Raw genomic sequence first — 17,945 nt, 5'->3', positions numbered from 1 at the left:
CATTGTAAGTTTAAATATGCTTGAAATGGACGTTTGGTTTTAAACAAATTACATTTCTGCTGAGCAGTGGAAAAATAAGGCAAAATATATTATGTTCAAACAAATGTCAGGTATTTTACATTTTGATTATACATTAAATCACAAAGAAAAAATGATTATAACCACTGTAAGATGTTACAGTTTGTTAAATGTACTCTATAAATATGCTCAGCTATGAAAATAGACATAAACCCTGAGTTGAGATGAGCATATTTATGGCTTGCAGTTACAGTAAGTGTCAGTAGACATACCCCTGTCCCTGCCCCGCACACACCAATCAATACGACTCCTTAACTTTCACCCATAAAGCTTTTTAAACGGGAAGGCAGATTAATAAACAACAACAAATGTTTTCTCATGTAACAAGGTCAAATAGCAGCAGATATGTGCCTTTCAAAGAGTGACATTTACCAGCTTTGTCACCTTTGTCGCTCGAACTGCCTGTCCCAAAAATAACCTCAGCTGTCAGACTCCGTCTCTGTCCATTGCCATTTGTAGAAGCGAAAGGGTCATCAGCTGTTTGATAAAGCTCCCACTTCAGAAACTCCTGCAGTTACTCAAAGTGTTTCTCAGTTTCTCTCAGTGTTCATTGTACACACGGTTACTTATATGTCTTTAAATATGTTGGAATTTATTTCTATTTCATTGTTTTTAAAAGAGAAAAAAAAAATGTCAAACACATTATTATATTAAAATATAATAATATTAACAGACTACAAGTTGAACCAAAGGTAAGATAATGATATAGCTTGCTTAGCTCACCTTAATTGACCACATTGATTGTAATTGTTAAGGTTACAGGTGTTACACTTTGTACATAGTTTCCAATGAAGCCTACATGTGAATAAATAACAAAGTAACTGTTTCTTCTCTGAAGTTTTCGATAAAGTTATCAATGTAATACTTAAGTTACTTTAAGTTATGAACAATAACATAGCTCATTCACCTTGAGTCGTCAGCCACTCAGGTAACAGTTAAAGCAGGCGATGAAATCATGTGGTCCTCAAGCTTTCCGGATGATAGTCGACTCCGATTTTAATGTGTAGAAATCACACAAAAATGTCCCGTTTGTGCTAAAATATCCTTGAAATGGTTGTAAATCCAGGGTGTTGGAACATCCCCCCAGTCTCCTGCGGTGGGCGGTGGACTAGACTTTTTTCTTCTCCACTACCTCATGATGCCAAATAACTGACGTGCCTACTTTGGCACAGCCTCCTTTCTAAAATAGACCTGTCATTGAACTACTGTGTGGAGATAGGAGATAGCCTGCTTGGCCTGTTGGAGAGGAAGGAAAGTTAAGTAGACTAGCCTGGCCTCTGCCGGGCTGCACACTGCTGCAGTCACCATACAATAACTAAGTCGTAAACAACTCATAACTGAATTTCAGTAGCCTACCCAAATTGTTTCCACCTTCTCAGTGGAGGCTTACAGAAGCAGCATTCTCACGTGGTCAGGTCATAAATAAGTCGAATTAAATGGAAATGCTAAATCCCGCATTTTTACACCAATTAAGCACCGTTTCCTAATTCAAGCCTTGTTTTCTCCTGCTTCCAGTTTAAAAGTGAGGTCATTCATTCAAATTCCCCTTACAAAATATTCCACCAGACTCCAAAATTATTATGGACTTTTGACATTTCAATTATTCTGTTCTTGTTATATGTCAAAGTACAATTTCCCCCCTAATTTTTCCATTCTATTCATTAAAATGCTTTGGTTCGAGGCCACTTACAAAAGGAGCGTTGAAGCATTTTAGCTACACCTACAGCCATTAATATAGTTTTAATTGTAAATAAGACATCAATTAGTGCAAGCACATGTTTGTGAAATTGATGTAGGCCTGAGGTAGCATGTATTTAAACTTGGCCTAAAAGTAGTAAAATTTATGTTGAACTGTGCAATCTCACCTTACAAGGTTACAAAATGAAGAAAAAAGAAACAACAGAAAAGGTGCCCATATCAATTTAGGCTCCTCAACCTATATGATCTGAGCGTGAGGACAGACCAAATTAATGTTAGGTTATCTTGTGTATGGAATTCCTGACAGCAGCTTGAGACTCCATGAAGCACTTTAAAATCCCTGTCCCTATCGAGATTCCACTCTGGTGAGGTTTTAGGGGGCCACAGTTACTCAGTCAGATACAGACCAGAGTATGGAATAAAGATAAAGAGTATATGGCGTATGGAATGGAGAGTGTATGGGGAGGTGACAGTTGACTTCCTTAACACTGCTGAGTCGCCCTTGAGCAAGGCACCCTATCTGCCTGGACGCTCTTTCAAGTGCAGCCCCCTCACTCTGACATCTCTCCATTAGTGCACGTCCATAGGATCCTGTTTGTGCGTTCCTGATTTAAGTGTGTTCAATCACAGAGTTTTTGGCACATTTTCATGACAAAGGCTTTACTGTTTCCTTATTCTTGTAATGATTAAGCCACATTGCAGGATTACACTAGAATAAGAATCTGCTTTGTTTTGTTGAGGCATACTTACCGTGATAGAGAGATTTAATTGATCTTAATCTTCTTACCAGACAATGGGTTTGTGTAAAACAAGACATTTTTCTACAAAACGTCAGTGTTAAACTTGAATGCCCTTTCCTTTGGTTTTACTTGAACCTTAGTAGCATTTAAATCTGTTACATTTTAATAATTGTTCTATTGTAGTACTGGTTGCAAGTCTATGTTGATTTGCACTTAAAGCTTTGGCAATATTGTGAATTACAGGTTATTCAGAGAGCTGAATCTTGTCTCTGGCACATTGTATTTCACCTCCTCCATGGCGGCAGCTGCTTCTACCAGCTAGTCAGTCCCATAATAAAGCTATGACTTCATGTTACACAAAGGATTTTCAAACAGTAATGTGTTAAATTTATCTCCCATTACATCTTGGCAAAATGAAAACACGTTAAAAAAAACTTTAAGGTAGCAGGAGGTTTGTTTGCCACTTTCTATAATTTGTTCTCTTCAATTTGGAATGATCTTCTTTCTTTTATTGAATGCTTATGATGACTTAAAACAAAGGAACAAGGGATGGAAAGTCTTACCCCTGTATTTCCTATTCTTTGGCTTCCATGGCACTTCCTTTCAGAGTGGGCTTTCCCCTCAGTGCCAATGACTGACAGCAGCAGGCAGCCCGGACCCTGATTTAAACTCCTGGAAACTCTATCAGAGGGTACTCTGCTGTTGCTGCTTGCCCCTGTTTCATCCTGTTCTTTCTTCAGTAATTGGCGTCCACACTCCTAAAAACACACTGAAAACAAGAAAAAATACCTAAAAAACTTTTTTCAGACATCTATCTAAACTTTGTTATGTACAATATTTGTTTATGGTTTAAGGAACATGGAAGAATACCTCACCTCCTTTTGTCTCCCATATTCTGTTTGGCTTTCCCCATATACATTTCTTGATGCCAAACTTTTAAAAAGCTTCAGTTACCTCCTGGAAAACAATACAGCAGAGGGCAGTAGAAGGACATAGCACCTTGCTATGTTTTTAGCAAGCACAGGAGTTGAACAAAATCCAGTGCAGAACATTTGGTGCCAGTGTATACTCTCAAATATCTAACTAACATGGCCTTCCAACTGACCTCTGAGCCATCTTGAGAATAAGGTCATGGTTATATCATGTTCACAGCCAAAAGACACGAGTGTTACCTCAAAGCAACATTTACACATAGCAGATGACAAGTGAGACAAGGACAGATAGGCCAGAAGGAAAATGAGATGGTGTTTACGTCCTAATGCTCTAAGTGGATTGAACAATGATAACTATAAACTAGATGAGGGAAAAAAACATGGGACATAATAGTATCACACTAAACATAAAGATGTGAGGTTTAGTTTACATTTTAATCTATTATTATCTATTATATTATTATCCAATCTATTGGCCAAAGCCGACTGCACCTGCTGAGGCAACTGAGGTCCTTTGGAGTGTGCAGGACTCTGTCACGGACACACTGTGGTGGCGTCTGCACTTTTCTATGCAGTGGTCTGCTGGGGAGGAGGGAGCACAGAGAGAGACAGGAAGAGACTGAACAGACTGGTCAGGACTGAACAGACTGGCCAGGAGGACTGTCCTCTGGACTCTGTAGAGGAGGTGGGTGAGAGGAGGATGTTAGCGAAGCTGACATCCATCATGGACAACCCCTCTCACCCCCCTACATGACACTGTAGGCTCTGAGCAGCTCCTTCAGCAGCAGACTCAGACACCCACCCTGCAAGACAGAGCGCTACCGCAGGTCGTTCATCCCATCTGCAGTCAGACTGTTCAACAGTACTACCACCTGACTCTAATAATGTTAGTCAAAATCAGTAATTCTAAGAACTGTCCTCTGTCTTTCCACAAGTGAAAGTGTTTATAGTATATGCCTAGTATTATTTTATCTCTATTGTATTTTCTTGCTTTATTTAATTAATGTGAATATGTTTTTTTTTGTTTTTTTTCTATTTTTACTAATTATACTACTGTTTTTGAGCTGTTGTAACTTGAAATTTCCCCCAATGGGCGATCAATAAAGTTTATCTTTATCTTATCTTTATTATAGAGGATAGGTGGTGTAATCCAGGGCAGAATAAATGTTCCCAAAGAAAATAATGAATGAAAAAAATCACCTTAACTATTCCAACAAAGACAATGAAACTAAACAAAAGTAGGCATTTGTAAATTATGTTATTATCAGGGAAACCAACCATTAAGTCTAGAATATAAAGCAGAAAGTAGTTAGCGTTTGGTGTCTTTACTAGTACCAAAGACAAGAAAACCGATTTATTTTTGTAGAAAATGTAATAAGTGTTTATTGGTGTTTGCACATTAGAGGTGGATCCATAGTGTGAGTGGAAACAGCTGATAATCTGACCCGCCAAAAGAACAAGAAGTGGAAGAGAAAAAACAAACAGACCTAGAGATAGAAGAGCTAACATGTCTGATCAGCTCTGCATACAGCCTGTGTGCAACACTAGATAAAGCTGAAGATTTGTGCCAATGAGCTCATTTACAAAAAGAAACATCTGTATTAATGTACAGTTATTTCTAATCAGTATTATTTCTAATATCGACACTAGGGGTCACCAAAGTCAAATGTGTTTGTATTTTAGGGCATCTTTAAATTAGAGGGGCTGGCTTTATAGGTCTCAGAAGCACCAGAGGACATTTCATTTTAGAAAGGTTAAATGAAAGGAGATGAATGAAGCATTCATACATGACAGACCCTGAATGTCTGGAGAAAACATTTATCAAGATTGTTCAGACCAAATGTTGGGCTGACAGAGTAATCAAACCAAATCCATGTAATGATATAAAACAAATTTACCTTAACAAATTAGAAAACGACTTTATCAATATATTAGTGTCAAGCGTGTCTGACACTCAGAGAAAACTATGGACATTGTGATCTGCCAGGCTGACACTGGGAAAGCTAACGACATTATGAAACAGAGAGAAAATTAAAATAGATTGTTTATTTCAAATAAACGTCACTTAATCAAGCACACATGAAATGATTAAATACACTCAAAATAAGATTTATTTGCCTCTCTACTCACTCACAGAAAACAACACATGTATTGTAAAGCTGTGCCGAAAACAAGTTCTTTTGGCATTTTTTTCATTGTTCAGCTAGTGTTTCTTAATTTACACAACTAAAAAAAAAAAACAGACTAAACTTTCGGAACAAAAAAAACCAAAAAAGTACAACATTTCAGGATGAAAACTTAGCACCTTTTTCCAGTCACTGTGATCCTCAGACTGGTGTTTAGTGGATAAGAAACCATAGTATGATGCAAAGGTTGTCCATGAGGAGCCACTGCCAAATCCAACTCATGCTTGTTTAGGATATTGAGGAAAGTGCAAATGTAGACACCATGATAAGAAGTGTGCTGACACAAGATCTGTTTTCAAGCAAAATCCACGGCTTCACTATATACTCGATGCTACACGATGACTTACAAAGTAGAAAAAAAAAAACACTGTACATGTATGTGCTGTGCTGTAAAAGATATCCCAATGGCTTCTAAAAAGAGCAAACACTAATCCTTAAAACTAAGGCACTGGTTGAAATAAAATGAAAAATGAGACAGTGAAGTGTTAAGTGTGGGGACAGAACACTAACAACAAGGGACACAAAGCGGAGCTCCAGTGTCTCTACAACATAAACTCACTGCACAAACAGACCACAACACCCATGTTAGCATGTTTCAACAATGTGACAGAGTGAACATGAACTGATCAGAGGTACAAAAAAAAAAGCAAAAAAAAGACCTTATGTGATTAGCCACAGTGTTTCCAGGTGGTCGGCTGTACTTCATGATGATACAATACGTGCTGATACTTTTCTTATATACAATGAGAAGAGGTCATTCAGGATGGAGACTGACTCAGTGTCCCTTTTCTGACGGTTGCATGTACTGTACATATGCACACTTTTAAAAAAATGTTTTTGTTTTTTTTTCATCAGTGCAAAATGTTCTGAGTTTATGTCTGCATAACAACGCAGGTGTCTTAACGCATTCCTTCGAGAGAAAAAAAAAAAACAGTAACAAAAGAAAGTCTGAAAACACACCAGGTCAAAAACAAGTGTACCCTGTGGAAGAGGATTAGATCTGTTACTGGGATTTTTAACGATTGCAATAAAAATGGGATGAATGTTTTCTTTTTTTGCACACAGGTTCCACGAGCAGGTTGAGTTTAGTATTCTGTTTTTAACACATTCAACATCATGCTGGCCATGTTATCTGTGCATTATGAAAAACATTTTTATCAGGACTTTCTTCATCAAGTCTTCTTAAACTACTTTGAGTGGGGCATTGTCGGGACGCATACCATGACTTTCATAAAAAGAATATAAGCTTTTGTGAAGGTAAAAAAATGTATCTTTTGTTTTAAACAAATAAATAATACTTACATATCAATAAAATATCTTCGGGGGGGGGGGGAGACGAGTAATAAATTAACTTAAAGCTACTTATGCTAACTGTGAACAGGCTGAGTTACTCCTAATCCTTCAAACCTAAAGCTTCAGAAGCAACAGCACACACTCAAATAAGCCCTTGTGATTAAGTTAAATCTTTTATGTGAACATTTTGGATTAAAAACTGACACACGCGCACACGCACGCACGCACGCACACACACACACACACAAATTGTACGTGAACAACAAAGATTTGTAAAAGCAAAAACACCCTGGTTTGTTCAGAAAACAGAAAACCTACCCATGCACTTTTGGACATCAATGTTTGATTCAAGAGTTCCGCTGGGCAAGAAATGAAACCGAGTCCATTTACACCGGTCATTAAAAATCTGAATGCAGGTAAAAGATGCACCTGTACACTTAAAAGAAACATTTATGTTCTGTATACATATTTACATAAGAGTCAATATATTGGAGAGGTAATGATGGGAGTATTAGGTTTTCTTCTCCACTGTAGAGGTAATACAGAAAACGAGGATATAAATATGTGTTTTTATTACTGTTATATGGGTGTTAAGGCATAAAGCTGACTTTGATCCAGCTTAATTAAAAGACATCTTACATCTGCATTCGATTTTTACGCCATGTGCATTTGGGCCCCGTCATTTGAGTTTTTCAGAAGTAGTAATGTCTTGATACCTCAGCTGTGAATATATTAATACTGAGTAAAATCTGTATTTAGCACTACTAAACACAGGCAGCAGCATCCAAACATGCGGATGTCTGGTTTCAAAAACAAGTTTTGTTGAACCCAATAGGGCTTTAGCCAGGTACACATGGTGTTTTAGAAGTACTTCTACTTTACAGTCAGTGCTTTAGTATATCAATACTTGGTATCTTTCTAAAGGATTAGATCTGATAGTAAAAATTTGAACTTTTTAAATTATTAGTCATAAAAAAAAAGTGTATTTCCAAAGCACCAGGGTAAAACAGCTTCACTTTAAATATTGAATTCTTTTTTTTTTTTTCCAGGTGATCAAAATTGTTCAGGCAGCTAAATTACATTTGTAGTCTGTGCAGCACAGATCAAGACACCACACTTTGCAATATTCAACAAGACTCACACTGTCAAACGTAAGTGATGCACAAACACATGAATTGTGCAAACACGCAGATGAGCCTTTTGCATTCTACAACAAAAGTTGGCCACACACGCCATCACACAGTGATCCTATGCACGCATTCTATAGTCTCTCTGTATCTGTATTGTCTGTACAAGTTTGTGACAAAATCAGGATGAAGTGGACGGAAGACTTATGGTTTCCCTGATGCCACAGTCTGCCTGGTGTGACAGGAGGAGGCATGGACGTGCATGGACGTGCAGTGACAGTGGTTATTCAATGAGCCTCTTCCCACAACAAACGCTGAATGGAGTTTTTAAAGGTCCATGCTAAGTTGTCCATGGAGATCATCTAAGGCCACAATGTTCGTCGAGTAAAATGTAAACACACACAACAACAAAAAAAACAGAGAAAGAAGAAGTTGTCATGGCCATGTATCCCTTGTAGGATAAAAGGCCGTTTGTTGTTAGATTCAACAAAAGAGTATGTCACAGGATACAGAACCAAAAAGCATAGATCAGAGACACGTCCTTTTATATATACACCTTATGACATAAGGCACTTCAACAACTACTCCCAGTGCCCTGCTTTGGAGTAGATCCACTGTTTATCTCCTGATCATCTCCATTCTCCTCCTCCTCTTCCTCTTTCCAGCCACCAAGGTGGACAGGGGTGGGCATGCAGATACTGGAATCAAGGCCGCTATGTGCCTGGAAACCTGGTAAGAGTGATGATGCAAACAGAACAACAGATTTAAAGATCACTGTGATTATTTGTAACACTTTTAAAAGCTAATATTTTCAAATGTCATACATATGGAAAATTTACAAACTAGTCCATGCTTGTGTGAAATAAAACATAAACATCACTATGTGAAAAAAAAGGAACACAGCTGGAGGATTCAGTCAACGGTTTGGCTTTTTTAAAAGCTAATTTTGTACAAATACAATGCATTTACTCTAAATTTTGTAAGCATTACATTTTTAAAATGTGCTCGTCATCTTTGTCACAGGAATACATTTTTCTATGGTTTGAAAATAAACCATGATGGAGTAGAAATGTGTAATTCATGGTAATACCCTTTGTACTTGCAGTCAGTGTGATGAGTTGTCAGAACAAATTTAGTTTCTCTTCTGCACAATTAGAATAGAAGTTTCAGTAATACTTAAGCAGGCATCATTGCTTTAAAAGATTTTTCAATTGTTTCTAAAGTCCTGTTCAATTTGTAGTGAGTGATCTGATGGAGTGTGTTTAATTAAAGTGGGTAGCCTCCTGATTACAACTTCATTCCTTCCACAAAAACAGGAACATACGATCTAATGTTAACATCAGTAGTTTTTCAACCTTGGTACCCATCAGCAATCATCGCCAATCATCGTCTAGACGACATATGCCTCTAGGAACGGATGAGCCAGCAGTTAGCCTTCAATGACTTCCGGGCAAGACTTCCTTTTCCATGAAACATTTTACATTTGCAACCTAAACAGTGTAATTTCTTTAATATCCCAGAATAACGCCTGTTCATCTGTTGAGCCTCAGTTCAACAGCAGACAACAAGTTACATATTGGCTTCACTCTGGCTCACTTCAGCAGTATGAGCTCAAAATAGCAACTGATATAACTTGTTATTTACTCGCAATTCACAAGAATTACATCTGTTTATAGAGACGTAAGAATCATCGTTACAATACCACTGCAGTATAATAAAACGTGGATAAATGTTCCGCCTGTTTTGTTGCCTTCCACCCTCTTTTTCCCCTGCATACACCAAAGCTTGCTGATACGTAATTGGTCAATACAGCTTGAAAAACAAATGTACTGCAATTGTACTGAAACAAGACAACTTTAGAAACTGAAAAATCCAGACCCCTGTATACAGATTCTACATTTCTATGCAGCATCTGTAAATACAGATATGTAGTTTTTTTTTACAGATCTGGTTTAAAAACTCCTATCAAATGTCACACAGGAAGCTGAATCTTTATGACTATTAGGATGCTGCGCAGTACTATTAAATCAATACATTCATTTACCTGTACTTGTATGCAGATCTCTCATCGGCACTGGGTTCTGCCACTGACCTGAAGGTCTTTGTGGATGGGAGCTCTGTTGATGGAGCTGTAGAGACAAGGGGTTGTTAGCGAAAGATAAGAGAACTTTCGGTTGACTACAGGGTTAAACCAATCAAAATCTTTTCAGTCGTAACACAGATATCCTGGAAAGAGGATGTCTTCAGTGAGTGCATGTCTAATATTCAAAAGATACATACAAGGGAATAACTCTTAAAACTCCACGCACTAATAAAAGAAAACAAGGACAGCAACGTGAACATCACATGAATAAGTGGTGACAGCAAATGTTTCCAACATTACCTCATGCATATAGATGGCATGGAGACTCATCTCTGCTGAGGCAAACTCTGAGTGCAGTGCATTGCTCTGAATGCGGCTGTCACTACGTGTCATACTGCAAAAGAAAAGTGTTAACCAAAGTTGATAACAATCCTTTGCATGTATTCAATGTCCTGTATTCTAATAGATACTTTATCTACATAATTAGGTACAAAACATCATGAGTGATAAGTACCTGTCAATGATGGTACGATCGCTGCGGTACATGGTGCTCTCAGGGTGCAACGATGTGGGCAGTTGCCCGTGCGAGCGGCCACGGCTGGTGTGTGCAAGCTGGGACGTGGACAACGAGGCCAGAACACTGGCAGCAGCAGAAGCAGCGGTGCTCGGTGGGATGAAGCGATGGTCTCGCCCTTGCAGACCCGAGGCAGTGAGAATGGGGTGAGCCAAGACACTGGCCAACAAATTATCAGGCTGGAAAAACAAACATATGTATAAAAAACCACTAAGCAAAAAAGAACAGGAAGGAAACTATGACACTAGAATTCGTTTTAGGAGAAAAAAAGAAAAGAAGTGATTTGTTGATTTACAGAAAGTAAGTTTGTTCAGTCCGTCACGTTGTTGTCTTTAACATGCTTCTTAGTGTTTCTTACCCCAGGCCCTGACTCGTTGGACTGCAGCGAGGTGCAGAGAGGTGCCTCAGAGAGCAGCAGCTGGGTGGAGGGGCCGCCCTGTGCATCATGCTGCACCTTTTCCTTAAGATGACTGATAAACACTGAACTCTCCTGAGGTGGCTGCCAGCGTGGGTTCTTAATGGTGAAATGCATGAGAGACAACTCTGTCTTGCCATTTTCAGCCTGTTGGTACACAGAAGCCTCCGTCTGCCCCTCTGACATCCACTGCAAAAAAACAAACATTCAAAGATATAAATCAATTTAAGCTCAACATCACAAAGCTAAATCAAACAAACCTCTAAATATCTCCAGTTTGTTAAAGCTGATAAATAAAAATAAAAACTATTCATACTGTTGGGTTTCCGTGTCGCCTGATGTCCATCTGAGCAAAGGAACAGATGTCCCCGACTCCAACCACCTCCACAGTGAAGTTCCTGAAGAAGTCAATGATCTCTAGAGATTTGTTCCTCAGCACAAATATGAGAATAAAGGGGGTGACGATAGGACTGAGCAACTCCTCCAAGATGAAAACCTGATTTGGTAAAAAGAAAAAGAAAACGTTTTTACACAATATAACATTTTAAACGTATTCATCTCCTACAGAATACATAGCCCAATGGAGATGAGTTTGTGATTCAGTTTTCAAATATGCAGTTAATCCAGGGACAGTCTAGTCATTGACCTACATTAAAATGTAATCACACCGTAAACTCATCCCTAACTTCACTCCGACTGTGACAAATGAGCTCCTGTTCACAAAGTTTCTCCATTCCTCACCGCTTTGTACTGGAACAGCTGTGCCACCTCTTCACGGGTCTCACTTTTGTTAGCGGTTCCCCGCCAGTGGTCTGGCATGTAGTGAATGTGTGCCAGCATGCACTGCAGCAGCTGCTCTGGACACCACACCATATGCTCATCTGGGATGAAGGATCTGGCATTGAGCAGGTACAAAATATGTTAATTTTTCAACAGTGCAACTACCGGAAACATCATAATTTTGCGCAGTCCATTTTTTGATAGAAAGTTGATGATTGATTAGGGGAGAAGAACACTTTTGCTCATTCACAAGTGAACAATTTGTGATTAACTACCAAGCACATGTTGCAAAAGCTTAAATAAAAGTGAAATGAACAAATTACTCAAATTGAATGTGCAGAAAAACAATCACAGTTCATTATCAATTGTATAAACAGTTATATTTTCTGTTAATCATTACATAAAATCAGGAGTCGAATTAAACATCACACACAAGTTCCTGCCTTTTTACAGTGACTGATAACAATATTTGAATGGATCCATGTAAAGCCTGGCCCAAAACAAACTCACCTGGTGATAGTGATGACCACCCCCAGCACAGTGATACCAGTCAGGATGTGCTGCACTGTCAGAACATCCTCATCATAGACTGTCAGAGCAATGAGCACAGCCAACACTGATCCTGAGAAGAATGCAATGTTCTTAGCGAGCACAGTCAGCAGCGGTGATGTAAAGGAGTTCATGTATTTAGATGTGGGTTTGTAGCCGCGGCCCAGTCGTCCATGCAGCTCATGGTCCAGCTCGTTGAAGTGTCGCAGGTATAAACGACCATACAGGGACCAGCGTCGTGCACCCAGGCTCCCGGGTTCTCTGCGTATGATTTCTGTATAGCTGAAGAAAGCATAGAGCACCTGCCATACGAGGATGAAGGGGCACAGCAGCAGGTTGGCCAAACCCATCAGCAGGATGATTCTACTAAGCTGCTGTGCCAGCTCGAGGCGGTTTCCATTCCGCTTGTACTTTGGATGCAGGTTCCACTTGTTCTGAAAGAGAGAGCCAGGGCCCCAGAAGAGGATCAGCTCAAAGTTGTACTTGAGGCCCTGGGTGAGGAACACCACATTGCCCAGCAGGGGGAGCTGAAGCTGCACAGGCAGCAGTGATTTGTTTATCATGGCCACCATGTAATTCTTGAATCGAAGGATGCGATGATAGATGTCGAGTTCAGTCAGCTCTTTCTTGTGTATGCACATTTGCTGCTCTCGTTGCAGGCTGATGAGCCGGTCCTGAACTTCCTGCCATGTGAAGTTGCATAATTCATCCTGGGAAAAGAAGGCAAGGAAAATAATCTGATGTGTACTACAAAGATAAATGACTCATCATTTTAGGAGAATATATATACATTGCATAAGGAAACGCATCAGGCATTTATAACATAATAATAATATTTTATCCTTTATTAATCCCACGAGGGGAAATTCAATTTTACACTCTGTCTAATGAACATGAACACACACATGCACAAACAGGATCCTATGGACATGCACTAATGGAGAGGTCTCAAGAGTGAGGGGGCTGCTCACAGCGAGCGCTCCAGAGCAGTTTGGGGTTTGGTGTCTTGCTCAAGGGCACCTCGGCAGTGCTCAGGAAGTGGACTGGCACCTCTCCAGCTACCAGACGAACTTCCGGACTTGGTCCGTGCCGGGACTTGAACTCCGATTCCCAACCCAAGTCCCTACAGACTGAGATACTGCCGCCCCAATAACCAGACTGATTCAGAGATTTAGAGGACCTTTTGCTGTATGCTATGACAAAGCTTTCAGGTTTTACACTCACCATTCTGATCTTCAGTGCTTTGATGTAGAACTGCCTAATCTCCCAGTAGCTCAAAACATTGCAAATGACTTTAACAAGTCGATAGATCCAGAAGATGGCTGCCATGATAAGAAGGAAAATAATCCAGCTGTCCTCTAGAATCCTGCATAAAAACAAGGGATCATTTCACACATGGTTAACGATAGCATCTGTTAAAGTAACAGCTTTGTGTCATTCACAGATGGGCAACTGCATAAATGTCGGTCAAATCCATATTCAAAAGTACAAGGACATTGACAGCGACAGCCACAATGTAATGTTATCTCGGGGGGGATATAGAGATAGCAAACAAAAAAGCTTTTAAAACCTGACAAAATCGTTAAGGAATAATCTTAAGGGAAATCTAGGACTCACACTACATCTCCTTTTATATGCTTGTGAATTGCCTCTCAGTTCAGTAGTTCACTATTAAGATTATAAACGCATTGGGAAAACCAGCTTGTTGCTTTCAGCATATGTTGCAATGTATTAAACTGACACCTCTTTACAGGTGTCGTGTGAGCCGAGGCAGCTTTCTAAAGTTAAGGAATCATCTGGGTACAACGTGTGAAAACACTGTACATATTGTCCTTCTTACAAAGCCACATTAGCCAGTATTAGCGCTATTGTTGTTGCTCTCAGATTAAGTTGTCATTTCTATATCATTTTATAAAAGGTCACTTTAGATGTAATAAACAAAAAACAAGCATGTCTTAAGACAAACATGTGGCTTACAAAAATGAAATTAGAGTGGGGGTATGAGGAAGGCAGCAGGCTCCAAACTGTGGAACAAGCTGTTCCCCAATTAGAATTCCAGGCATTTATACGTCATTGACTTTGATATCAATGACTATGGAGCCACCGTTAAAATCAGGAACAAATTAATGACAGCCCTTTTAGACTAGCTGTGGAAAACAAGCTCAGCTACATCTTGGAAAAAATATGACAACATGTAGCTGGAGGGGGGGGGGGGGGGGGGGGGGGGAGGTTGTACCCTGCAGCCACCTAGAGAGGTGTCATGTGGTTGCAGCCGAGTTGTCAGAATCTCAGCTGGGCAGTTTCACCTCAGAGAAGCTATCAATTACACTGTGCTGTTCCCTAAAGCTGGTCTAAACACAGCCCACAAATACCTTTTCTCAGAGTAACCATCAGTTAGAGGAATGTTGCAACTCAAAGCTTCCAATCTCCAGTAAAAATAAACAACAAAACAAAGTAAGAAATGTATTTCCTAGAGAGAGACATCACTTGTCCGACATATGTCATTTAATTTCTGGAAGCACACCTTCAATCAGAGCCATCTCCTTGTTACCAAGACTGATTTAAAAAACAAATCCAACTTTTACTGTTAGTTCATGATCTACTACTACAGCCACAGGAATTAAGACTTGCTTGTGCTATAAAGCAAAGTGATAATGAAGAATATGAAATACATAGCAGGGTGTCATTCTACTGTTTATAAAGCATGTAATTTTTTGGGGACAACGTTGAGAAATTGTTTGAGAGAATGTGTGGCTCAAAATTGCTGCTTAAAATGTTGTCAGTTTTCATTTTTGTCAGCTAAATTTAAAAAAAAAAAAAAACAGCTAAAAGCTATGATCAGATCTGTTCGATATTACTTCCAAATGAATGTAACTCTGTTTGCACTTTGAATATGATGTAGTCCAATCAGAAATTAGTTTTGAAAATCTGATTGCAAATGAAGTAAGAGACATTTAATCCCTCTGAAGGCCTGGCTCTTAAAGGGCTCTAATAATATCAAAGACCATGTCTGCCGGAGAACAAAGACTTTAATCTGACTGGCTGGAATGAGGGAACAGGCACATCCGTTAATGTAGTGATCCCCCATGAAAAATGACACTATCACAGACTGACGCTCTGTATTATGAGTTGTGTTGATTACCTCTGAGTACACTGCTGGCTCGGTAGGATGGCGTCTGGAAGTGTGACCTTGTTCCTATCCAAGGGGTTGTGGCCTGGCCCTGTGTGGTTGACCGCTCGATTTGCAAACAGGACATCGTACTCCACGCAGTTGACAAGGAAGGTTGTGAATGTGACAACGAACAAAAACTGACTGTGGGATGAGAGGAAAAAAGAAAAAGATAAAGCATCACACTATGTGACAGGTAAAAGACAAAGAGAATCAAAAAAAATATAAAAAATAGCAAAACACAGATTGATACTTCTTTACAGATTATTGGGGAAAGTGATTCCTACTTTATTTCTAACTATCAAGCCAAAGAAAGTGACCTCATTAACCTGAATAAAGTTGTGGTTAAGATAGATCAATTGCAGTTCCTTCATCAGATATGCCACAAGGCTGATTGCTATATTGATCTGTACATTATTTTAAACATAAAACAACATGTGACATTACTAGGGCTAAACAATTGTGTTTCATTTGGAGAATTGCTGTAAAACTCAATAAGTAATGACGCCAGTAATACAGTGTATAAAGCGTTTGAAAACTGTGTGTAGTGGTGAAGATTCTCTGAGATTCAGATTCAGCTGAAACATTCTGGCTGAACATGTTCAAGATGAAGCCTGAGGCACTCTAAGCTGTCATAACAACATGAAAAGTTAACAGTGACATAAGGAAGCCTTTCAGAAAACAAGCATCCTGTTGGAACTGAACATTCAACCTCATATAAAAAAAAACTTCTGTATCTTATCATGAGTTCTAGTATTCTGTATACTGTTGAATACTTACACAAGTTCAAAGAACTCAGTCAGCATCATACAAGCAAAGCCATTCTTCTGATGAAAATGATAGATGTGGACATGCTTGTTAAGGAGACTGACATAAAATATTAAGCAAGACTTTGACAGCACAACAACAGATATAACAAATGGTCAATCTTTACATTTGGGGGCGCTGGTGGCACAGTGGTTAGTGCGCGCGCCCCATGTATGGAGGCTATAGTCTTCCAAGCGAGCGGTCCAGGTTCAAATCCAGTGTCATTCCCCATTCTCTCTCTTCCTGATTTCCGACTCTATCCACTGTCCTATCTCTCAATTAAAGGCACAAAAGCCCAAAAAATAATCTTTAAAAAAAAAATTAAAAAAAATGCTTTACTCATCCACCCCTGTTTCTTTAAAAAAAATATGTATCAGTCAAGAAGTAAACATTGTGAAATACAACATATTCTAAATATAACTGACATTAAACATCGTTATGGCAACATGCCTGGGACATAATGCAATAACAGATCACTGTTGGAGACCTGTTATCAAACCACACATATTAAAAAGAAAAAGGATATCCTTGTGAAGAAGTTATCCAGGTTCTTGATATGATGCCATGAGTCTGCAATATTTACAAAAGCATTAGTGAGTTTTCTGTCACCAAGGCGAATCATTTTACAGACACTTCATTACAAAAATAGCAATGTTCAGTGAGTCTATTTGTATTAAAGAACATTTATATTTAAGCTGTAGTTACATGTTTACCTTTCAGGCCTTCAGGCACATGCACCAGTAAATCCTCCTCCCCTGGTGGCGAGTCCTCCTCAAAGTCCTCGATTCTCTGATACTCCTGGTAAGCTTCAAAGTTCGCCATTATGCTTCACATTCTTGATGTTTCTCCTAACCGACGAGCTACGTGCACTGAACACTTTTGAGAGACGAATAAAACTCTTGACAACCTCAGTAATTTCTGCTGCTAGCTAACTACACCGCAGTTCAACCAAGGGTAATGTTAGCATCGGCTACCATTAGCTTGCTAACTCGCTAGTCTGACGGACTCGTGTAACCCTACACTACCATGGTAACATGTTATTACTGTTAAGACTTAAATCACCGTGTTGCTCGTATGTTAACAAAATAAATTGTAGTCCTCTTTGTGTAAGATTACTGTAAAGTCAGCTGCCTGGTGGTTGTTTAGCCTGTGAATGATTCAGCCTCTCGTGTAGTCTGGGTGACACGGTTTGTTTTGTTCCCGACTTGCTCCGTCCATCTGCTGGTCTTGATCTTCTTTCTTCACTCTGCTTAAGAGTCCTGTCTAGACCCGAGCCCGGCAAAATACCCACAGGTGTGTTTCAATCACGACACGGTGGTCTTTAGTGTCCACAGGTATCCAAAAGGTCCGTTAGTCGGTTTCCATAAATACACCACCCTGCGAGGCTCCACTGTTTTTGTCTTCCAAAAAATAAATGTCAACAAACGTTATTGACGTCATTTCCGCTTTGTGCAAACGTCACTTCCCTGTTTGGTTTGTAGTTTTTTTATGGTTTCTCACGAAATGTTATTATT

General features: G+C 39.3%; 2 protein-coding genes across 3 annotated transcripts in view; both read right to left on the bottom strand.

Annotated features, from left to right (window-relative positions):
• Window positions 1–1,173, bottom strand: part of obscnb (obscurin, cytoskeletal calmodulin and titin-interacting RhoGEF b) — a 56,765-nt gene extending 55,592 nt beyond the window's left edge. The window contains exon 1 of one of the 2 annotated variants that reach the window (XM_065954181.1): window positions 986–1,173. The gene's annotated coding sequence lies outside the window, so the exon portion shown is untranslated. The remainder of the gene's footprint in view (window positions 1–985) is intronic. The other variant, XM_065954182.1, reaches the window with a different exon arrangement.
• A 5,506-nt stretch (window positions 1,174–6,679) lies between these two features.
• On the bottom strand, window positions 6,680–17,851 carry atg9b (autophagy related 9B). Its single transcript, XM_020649543.3, has 13 exons — window positions 17,145–17,851; window positions 16,958–17,001; window positions 16,405–16,469; window positions 15,598–15,768; window positions 13,680–13,821; window positions 12,417–13,165; window positions 11,868–12,021; window positions 11,443–11,622; window positions 11,070–11,315; window positions 10,652–10,890; window positions 10,438–10,531; window positions 10,099–10,183; window positions 6,680–8,783 (listed from the first exon to the last, which is right to left on the bottom strand). The coding sequence occupies exons 1-13, from the start codon at window positions 17,251–17,253 to the stop codon at window positions 8,629–8,631; spliced, it is 2,433 nt and encodes an 810-aa protein (XP_020505199.2). The 5' UTR covers window positions 17,254–17,851; the 3' UTR covers window positions 6,680–8,628.
• Window positions 17,852–17,945: the final 94 nt, after the last annotated feature.

Source organism: Labrus bergylta, chromosome 4 (assembly GCF_963930695.1).
Source record: "Labrus bergylta chromosome 4, fLabBer1.1, whole genome shotgun sequence".
NCBI lineage: Eukaryota > Metazoa > Chordata > Actinopteri > Labriformes > Labridae > Labrus > Labrus bergylta.
The sequence above is the reverse complement of the archived record's forward strand: the minus strand, read 5'-3'. Positions and strand labels throughout refer to the sequence as shown.

Coding starts and splice junctions, on each gene's coding strand:
- atg9b (XM_020649543.3), bottom strand. CDS start 17,253: ATGGCGAACTTTGAAGCTTACCAGGAGTATCAGAGAATCGAGGACTTT. Junction 13,822..15,597: donor AGCCAGCAGTGTACTCAGAG/GTAATCAACACA, acceptor GTTTTTATGCAG/GATTCTAGAGGACAGCTGGA. Junction 10,184..10,437: donor ATGCCATCTATATGCATGAG/GTAATGTTGGAA, acceptor TTGTCTCTACAG/CTCCATCAACAGAGCTCCCA.